A 9,210-nucleotide genomic window follows, 5' to 3' on the forward strand; every position below is an offset into this window, starting at 1 on the left:
TTTTTTTTATTTTTTTTCATTTTTTTTTTGCTGAGGTCAATGAAAATGAACACTGCTTTGATAACTATCCATAGGAATGAACCACTGATTCATGTTAACCAAGTTTTTTCCCCCCCCTCTCAGACCAAGGAAAACTAAGATCTTATGAATTACTTTTCTTTCCTATTACTCCCTTAAAACCTACAAAAAAGATCAACAACCACCACTTAAAAAACAAAAAAAAGTATCTACTTTCAAGACAAGGTTTGGTTTAACTCTGGTATTAAAGTGCAAACCTAATTAGCCTCAGCCTGTTTTATAAAGTTTGTACAAACGGGGGGGAGGGGGGAAATGAATTCAAGTAACCCCACAGGAAAAAAGAAAAATAAAATCAGGTGTTTTGATACCCAAGCAGAAAACCTGGTGTCCTCTTTCTTCTCAGGATTCAAATTCAACACTGAATGTAGACTCAGAATCTTTTATTTCTGCTAACACTGTTAAGTCAGCCTGCAGTATTACCAGTAAAACACATTATAATGTTGAGATACTGTTCTGGTGATCTTTTATTGGTTTAAATGCCATCATCCACAATACAATTTGGTGAGTTTTCAACTGCTTAACCTCATATATCCATCACTGCTTTTACTGGAGCTTTTCTCAAAGTTATTTAGCTATCACAGGGAAAAAAAAAATAAAATGTACATTTCTAGAAGCATGTTCAAATGACTAAAGCTGGGCTCCTAAAAACCTAGAACTTTGGTGCAGTAGGTGAGCTGCAGTTATTAAATTTCTGCAAAAAAAAAAAAGTACACATCTTAAACCACTGCTAGAAAAAGCTCTTATGTATGCAATGTGTTAATAAAACTGAAGAAAAAAAGATCTCATCTGTTCTTTGTACATTTTTATTCTGCTCTTTATACCTGTGTTATTGTTAAAATTTTCAAGTATTCAGAGAAAATGTTGATCAGGTAAACAATAAGGAAGGCAATGGCTGTTTAAAGCACACTTGCAGTTAGTATCACTGGAACCTGGTGCTTTTCCCCTTGTTACACCAACTTGTCTCTAATATTAAACTTATTGGGAAAAAAACCCAACAAAAACAACAACTAAAAAGCAATTTGTGACAGTGCAAGAAAACTTTAACAAATATTGCTTTGAAATATTATTCAGAAAGACAAATCTTAGGAACTATAAAATGTAAAGTGATCTTATTTGCATTAGATTTACATGTGCAGAGGTCTACTAGATGTCTCAATGTGCCAGGCAAAGCTGAGCTGGCTGACCAGGCATCCAGCCCATTTTGAAGGATACATTATCCCTTTTCAAAGGCATAAAGAAGCTATTTGTAAACGAGCAAGTTCAGGAACTCAGCAGAAGGAAAAGTGTGCTGCCATTTCTCAATGCTACAATTGTCATTTTTGATTAAATGAATTGAAGAAACCCACGACTGCAAGGAAAGAAACATCAGCTGGAGACTTAATATCCCATTCCAAGTAATCCCTGCAGTCAAGTCAGACCACTGGCAGGATCACAGCTGCATTTGCCAAGAAAAGGGATACTACATCCATGCAACAGAGGTGCCTTCAGTATCTTCTCATGACATTGTCACATGTAAACACGAAGTCTCAAAGAATGACCAACCACATTTGTAGGAGAAAACTTTGCAAACAGAAAGAAGCACTGATGCGAGGTAATATACAGAAGTAACCATTTGTTTAAGGCTCAATTTATTCTCCATTAAAACTCTCTTCTTTTAAAAGGCATTGAGTAGGTAATACTGAGTTTAAGTATTTAATAAATACAAGTTCAGAAATTGATTAAAGAAATCAATTAAAATATTAAAAATGAACTCTTGCATATTAGCCATTATATGAACTTAGAAAGCTATAAAAGGACTGATAGATAAAGAACAGATTTTTAAACTTATGGTAAACATGCTAAGCATTCTGAGTAAGGTGTGTGGATCCTGGAGGCCACCAACCTTATGCACTTAGATGTATGGCAATGTGCTGTAATACAGACAGGTTTACCAAGGCTCAGCTCTGCAACCTGGGCTGAAAGTTCTCCAAAGCAGCATCTGTGCAAGTTTCCTCTGAGTTTTATCTGCAATTTAAACAAAATAACTAATGAAAGCCACATTCATTAGACATTCAAAGTGAACTCAGCTTCTCCCACAGTAGGGAAGAGCTAGTTTTCCATCCTGAGCTCCAAAGCACTGCTTTAGGAAGAGGCATTCTGGAAGTTCTGCTCCTCTAACTCTGGTAACAAAAGAGGCAAGCAGGTAACAACTGATTGCTATGAAATTTGGAACCTGGGGGATACTAAATTGCTTCCAAAGATCTAAAACAGACAGGAAATGTAAGTTCTCTTGTACAGAGATGCATGCACTAGGCTTTGCACTGGTGGTGAGGAGGCACCACATCACCCAGGAACATCAAGCAATGGCATTCTGAACAAGTTCTTGGAGCAGGTAGATGAGCCAACTAATTCAGCTTTGACACCTGAGTTCTCTGCATTCAGGTCCTCTAAATTGCTACTAACAAGACCAAACCTTTAGCATTTATCAGACTTCACCTCAGCAGGGACAGCACTGCATGTTCTCAATCAACACACAAATATAAGTAGTGTTATCAGTGTGACCAATAACTGTATCTTTGTACTTCTGACACCTGGCTTGCACTTCACTGCAGAGATACCCTAAATGCCTCAGCTGAAGCTCCAAGTCTGTAGAAACCTGTCCTTTAGCTGCACATGCATGCACTCCATTGAGGCCTGAACTTTGGCTTTCCAGGGATTTTGATGAGTCTTCTCTACTCTTGAGATTACTTCTTTATAAGTCAGGACCTTACCTTTCCTGCTGCACCATTTTTTTTCAGCTGCTGATTTGCTCTCAACTACCAGTTTGTCACAACAGAGTGCCTGGAGGCACTCAAGGTTCCCCTTCTTGCCTAACTGGTCAACCCCAGCACCCAGGAGCAGTACTGCTGGGCTGACAGGGGCACATGACCAGTGTTTGCTTGCTTGCTGCTGTGCTTCCCAATCAACAGTGACTCTCAGCCAGTCTGGTGAGCACCTGTCCCCTAACACTCCTGCTGGTCCCTGAGTTTGAGATGGGGAGGGTCCCTGCACTGTCCAAACTGCAAACACTTGGCTTTTAATGGGGATGGATTAGACCCACTGATAAGTGGTTTTATCTCTGCTTAGAACACAAGAGAGGCAAACAATGTACAGTGCAGCTCCTCATCCTAGCAGGGCTAGATCCATCCCAAAACTTCATCTAAATCCAGCATCCAGTGCTGTGGCCAGCAAAGAATTGCTGGGGATAGTAGGAACAAAGAAAGCAAGTAGTGGTATTTTCCTCCACATGTTCTTTCAGCATCCCTGTATTTGCAGCTTAGGGAACTTCCAACTCAGGATTGTCACCTTTCCATTGAACTTGTGCTTAGTTACTACAATTAGCACCATCTAGTATCTCATCTGGCTTTACCTGCCCATGAAATGTCTGTAGCACTCTCTAGTCCATTCTGTGAGCAGGTCAGAGAGAGGGGATCTTGGACAATCTAGTAGGATAAATCTGTGTTGCACAGTCATGCAGACCAGAATACTTCCAGTTTTATCCCTAGAACACAAAACTCTTCCTTCAGCACTTGCTAATATCACTTACTCACAAATGGAGGGGACAGGAATCCCTAATCATAATCAGTCTTGCACCCCAATCTCAATCCCATTAGTACCTCCAAGAAAACCTTTAGTGCACCAGCACTGTAACAGGTGCCATTTTAAAGAACATTAAAAATACAAAGCACTGTCAGCCTGAAAATTCAAGAGGAATACTAGAGAAGGAACCAGAGAGCAGCTGCTGGAAACCTCCCATCTCTGAATGCAATAATGAGATGACAGAAGACCACTGCAAAAGCAGGAAAGGGGAGGGGGAACAGGATGCAAGAACAACACACATTTTTAAAAGGAACTGTGGGTTATCCTGCTTATGTAATTTTGTTCCATCCTTAATCTCACCCAAGGCAACTGACTGGAACAGTAATCTAAGCAAATGCTACTCAAAAATGTCAGTAAAGAACCTACACAACATCCATCCTACTTGACAGGTACATTGAGTTATCAGTACCAAAGAGAGGTAAGTGGGACCTGCTTGTTAAAACTGACACTGAAACAACCTCAGATACAAAACCAGGACCACCATGTAACTGAGTCCCCACCCTTCCCACTGGTTTCTCCACCAGAACTGCAGAGACACAAACTACTTCTACAAACTTCACTCTGAACTAACTGATCCAGCCTTAAGACCCCTCCTGGACACAGACAGACAAGAGAGGTGATGAACAGAAGTGGGACCAGGTGGTGAAGATGATGCCAGGACAGAACCCTAGTTCAAGCCCACTTCTTACACACAGGTTGGTGCCACTTCCTCAGTTTCATTTTACCTGGGAGGGGTCACCACCAAAGCAGATGTTTGAGAAGCAGCACTTGCTCCCCAGATCACAGATAAAAGAGAATTGCAGAGCTGATTACAGCTATCACAAGACACCATCAGCAGCTCTCCAACACCAGAGCACATCAGACAGAAATTAGCAGGCAGCAAAGGCTTATCATAAAGTTAATGAGACCCTGCACCTACTAATGAAAAAAGAAGGACGTAGAGAGGGAGCCAGGAAGAAGGAACTATCCCAAAAGTGTGAGGCTCAAATGAAAGGGAGTGAAGCCTGCAAAGAACCAGGATAAGTAATGGAGTTCCAGACCTGGTGAAATCTGGGCTGAACAGGAAGCTGCTTAGGAAGCAGAGACTTGTTTGGCACAGGTGATGAGATGACACTGGGCAGAAGCAGCACCTCCCAGAAGCAAGGAAGTATTTTGCTGCTGGAGGCTTGATGTGAGCTTGGCAGAACAAAGGAGAGGAAATCTGTATTACACAGGCCAAGGAGGATCCAGTAGATCAAAGACACAAGAATAGAGATATTACTTCTGAAAAAAGAGCTTGCTTAGGAAACTCAAAAAATCTAGGCCTAAGTTAGGATTCAAAGGAAGAACATGCAGCCCTGCTCTAGACCTCAATTTCACCTTTGAAATGAAACTTGGCATTTAATGCTAAATGCAGAACCAGCCAAGCTACTTTCCTTAGAGGTAACCAATTCTGGAAGTATAAATTGCATGGATAAAGGTCCTGATTTTGTCAGAGGTGAAGACAGCAACCTGCACAAAACCAAAATAACCCAGGGCACTGCTGTAACCTTGGGCATGATACTTTAAGTCCAGATGCTCTTACTTGCTAAGCTGCCTTAGAACCAGCTGAAACTTTGCATTACTATAAGGAACCCAGGATACTAAACTTGCAAGCTTTTCATTAAAAAAGCAGCACTTCCTTTCATCTCCTTCCTATCCCCCCATAAGGCTCTGCAGGTGTTAGGGATTAGTGTACAAGGATCTGTATTTTTCTCTGCTCCCATACAAGCAGTTTGCTCATCTTCCAGCAAGCAAATCTGGGACTTACACACCCCTCTCAGAGGGTGACACCATCCTTGCCTCATTTCACAGAGCTGGAGATCAAAACATGGTGTGTTATCTCCAGAATGACAGTGCTAGGGTCATTAATACCTAAATTTTTACATTCACAAAGCACCTGATAACCATCTCAAAGACACACTTTGAGACTTCACTCTCTGACCTTCCACTCAAGATTAAAGAGGACACACAGTTCAAAGCCTCCACTAATAACCTATTTTCCCCTCTCCTCACTCAGACAGAAGCAGCTCCTTTGACTCAGGCAAGAGCTCCCAGCATGGCAGTCAGATCCTGAGCCTCAACCAGGGCAGCTGTCAAGAGGGGCAGTTCTTTCCCCTGAATTTTCATGATCTCTTGTTATCCTTGCACTTGGCCTCAGAGATCTCACTGCATTGTTTGCCAAGACAGGTCCAACAGCTGAAGGTCTGATGAACCAGCTGGCTGCACTTAGAGAGTGCCAATGATGTAGAAGAGCCCTTTTCAGTAACTTGGGTTCAAACTCATGGTGAAACAAGACCTGCAAAGGCTATGAAGAAAAACAAGAGCAGGGAGAGCCCAGAACCACCTTGCAGAGCAGTGACAGTGCTGCTGCCTGCAGGGGACGAGCAGATCCACGTACACACTAGGGTGAAAAAGGTGCTGGAAAATATCACCACGTGTAGGCAGGGCCAACAAAATAAAACTCAAAGCAATGTCCCAGACAGGGGAAGCTCTTCAGAGGCCCCTCTGAACACTGCACCCTTGCCACACCTCTTATGAGTCACTGGGAAAGGAAAGAGTTGTGCCTTGGGAAGCCATTTTATAGTCTGTTCTCTGCTTTGGAGGGTTCAGCTGAAGAGCACTTTGCACACATCCTTAACTATCACCTGTGGGATTTAAGCCACTCCTCACAACTCAGGTTGGTTCTCATTTAAATTTACTCCACTAATAAGGCAGAAATGTACTCTTCGTGCTTCAGTTTCTCTACCACAGAATTTATTAATTTTAAACAAGTTCCAAGTCTTCTCAGCAAAACTATCAGGAAACTTGGTCCCAACGATCCCACTGAACTCCCAGGTAATTCCCATTACTTGAAACGAATTCAGAGACCAACTACCACCAATAACAAAACCTACTGCAACATGACAAAACATTATCCAGGGTAATGTGGTGCCAAATACAGCCCTGACAGTTAAAACAGGGGCAGATGAGATCATATAATTTGTCTCGTTGCAAAATGACTGCAAGTAAATGCAGCATTCCCTGACTGACCCTGCTGAAGTCATGCAAGAAATCCATTTGACTCATGTAACCATCTGCAACCAAATGTACAAGCTGATGCCTCCTTTGGAGGGAGGCACCTCCAGGTTAGACTTCACTTCAGATTATCCATCACACACTTTATCTGCTTGCTTAAACAGCATGGTTCTGCACCTCAGTTAGTTATGACTGTTCCACCAACCTGCTCTGTATGGCCATGATTGAGGTTTTTCTTGATTTCTCTCACTGGACAATGCAAGTTGTACAACACTGATCCTGCTTCTCAGGCAGGGAGGCATAGTTCATTTGCCTGACGATCTCAGCAAACAGTTCATCCACCATGGTTTTGCTCTTGGCTGATGTCTCCATGAAGGGACAGCCCCACTCCTGAGCCAGGGCTCTGCCTTCTGCAGATAAGACCTCCCTCTCCGACTCCAGATCCACTTTATTCCCCACTAGGATCAGAGGAACCTTCTCGTATCTCTTCACCCGGACAATCTGGTCTCTCATCGGCTTGATGTCCTGATCAAACAATCCAACTGGTTAGTACTGGTAAGTAACCACATGAAATTGCTGTATAACCACATTTTAATAACCCTCACGTGCCACTAAGCATTTAAAACCCATCAGAAGCCTTCTTAAATTCCTGGCAGCCCAGAACTCTGACAAAGTTCACTACCCGTCCTTAAATAAAAGCCATTGTTTTATTTGATATAAATCACACACACTTAACAAAACATATGCACATATCCCAACAGAAAGTGACTTCAGATCTTGAGACTTTCCCTGCTCAAAGGAAGATCCAGAACTGCTGCTTTGAAAGTTGATTTCAGCTCTCTGAAAGAACTGTCTCAAGCCTAACGACCTCGTGTGCCACTGCACAACCACGGAGGAAGCTTGTGTTTATTTTGCAGCTTGAGAAAGCTGGTCATTTAAATAAAGCCTTCTCACTCCTGGAATGCTTAGAATAATTCATTGTGAACACATTTAATCACACGTAAGTAACCAAATTAGATGGTGTCAAGAGATTTTATTACCTAGAGATGCATTTATTCAAGCCTGAACTAACAGGGAGAGTTTACACTTGAAAGTCTGAGTCAGCCTCCTCTGCCCCCTGAGTGTTTTAAGTTCCTATCAGTACTAAGTTCAACAAATCCTTGCCTAGTCCTGAGACAAAGCAATTAAGCTTTGCAAAAGAACAGCAGAGAGTGGTTTACACCTTCAGGCTTCAGAGCAAACATGCTACAGACAGGCAAGATTAATTAAATATTAACAGAGTGGATTACTGTGTGCCCATTCCTTGACCAGTGGGGGCTGGCTGATTCCTCCCCAGAGTAAGTGAGAAGGAGGGGAGCAGCACCCCAGTATCACTGCTGTTGTTTTCCAAAGAAAGTCTGCCTTGTGCTCAGGACACATGGAGGCCTCTGCTCAGATAAAGTTTAGCCTTCAGCAGAAGCAAACTGCTTCAGTGGGGGTGTGGATTCCCCTGGAATCCACCCAACTCAGCAACGGCAGCCAAGGCAGGAGCTGCAGATCCCTGAGCTACACACAGAGCTGTTAAAACCACATATTCCCCAAAAAACAATGCCTGCTTTCCACGGGCAGTTTGGAACACTTACTGGCTGAGATATTCCCTTTGTTGTTTTTTTTTCCTTTTTTTTGGAGTGTTTGCAGCAGCAGAAATGAAATTCAGAGCCACAAATGATCACCCATGGCTTGTTTCTCCCCCCCAGGACCCCACCTACACTGTGAGAGCACCCAGCTTGTGCTGGGCAGGAATAAATGTTGGGAGGAGGGGCTGGAAAATGGCAGTTTACTTCACAGGTCACAACTGCAGGACAGAAAGAATTCACTTGGAGAGCAACCACAGAAACATGGCTTTTAAGGAAGGGGAGGGGAAAAAGGGGGGGAAAAAACCATAGAGGAAGTTCTGCTTTTAACACGGAGTGATTTCTTCATAAAAGGGGATTGCCAAGAGGTTTCTGTGGGGGAAGTGTGAGCGGGTCATTGTTCTCCAGCGGTGCGTGGGATCCAACAATGGTGGCACCCTGAGAAGTACCTGCGAGGCCGGCAGCTTTCCATGAGGAAACAGGGCTGGGAAAGGAGCTTCCCAGCGGGGCAGTGACACTTTTGCCCCTTGGGAGATCAAAAGAGCTCACACACTCACTCACACATCCAGGTCCACCTTGTTGCCCACCAGGATCATGGGCACCCTCTCGTACCTCTTCACCCGGATGATCTGGTCCCGCATGGGCTTGATGTCCTGGAAGCTCTGCTGGTTCACCAGGCTGTAGACCAGGATGAAGCCCTGCCCGTTCTTGATGTAGAGGTCGCGCATGGAAGCGAACTGCTCGGTGCCCGCCGTGTCCAGGATCTCCAGCACCGAGGGGGACGAGTCCACCTCGATCTCCTTGCGGTAGAAATCCTCGATGGTGGGGTCGTACTTCTCGATGAAGGTGCCGGTGACGAACTGCA

At 43.5% G+C, this 9,210-nt stretch overlaps 1 protein-coding gene across 1 annotated transcript; it reads right to left on the minus strand.

The window, feature by feature from the left end:
• Positions 1-341: 341 nt before the first annotated feature.
• RAP2C (RAP2C, member of RAS oncogene family) lies at positions 342-9,204 on the minus strand. Its single transcript, XM_010004762.1, has 3 exons — positions 8,996-9,204; positions 6,938-7,254; positions 342-2,082 (listed from the first exon to the last, which is right to left on the minus strand). The coding sequence occupies exons 1-2, from the start codon at positions 9,071-9,073 to the stop codon at positions 6,979-6,981; spliced, it is 354 nt and encodes a 117-aa protein (XP_010003064.1). The 5' UTR covers positions 9,074-9,204; the 3' UTR covers positions 342-2,082; positions 6,938-6,978.
• Between the last annotated feature and the right edge of the window lie 6 nt (positions 9,205-9,210).

Source organism: Chaetura pelagica, unplaced genomic scaffold (assembly GCF_000747805.2).
Source record: "Chaetura pelagica isolate M959 unplaced genomic scaffold, ChaPel_1.0 scaffold129, whole genome shotgun sequence".
Classification (NCBI taxonomy): Eukaryota; Metazoa; Chordata; class Aves; order Apodiformes; family Apodidae; genus Chaetura; species Chaetura pelagica.

What these genes read in the sequence shown, in the direction of transcription:
- RAP2C (XM_010004762.1), bottom strand. Translation starts at nt 9,073, where the DNA reads ATGCGCGACCTCTACATCAAGAACGGGCAGGGCTTCATCCTGGTCTAC. An exon ending in ACCAGCAGAGCTTCCAGGAC is followed by an intron (nt 7,255 to 8,995) that starts ATCAAGCCCATG and finishes TTTGATCAGGAC; the next exon opens with ATCAAGCCGATGAGAGACCA.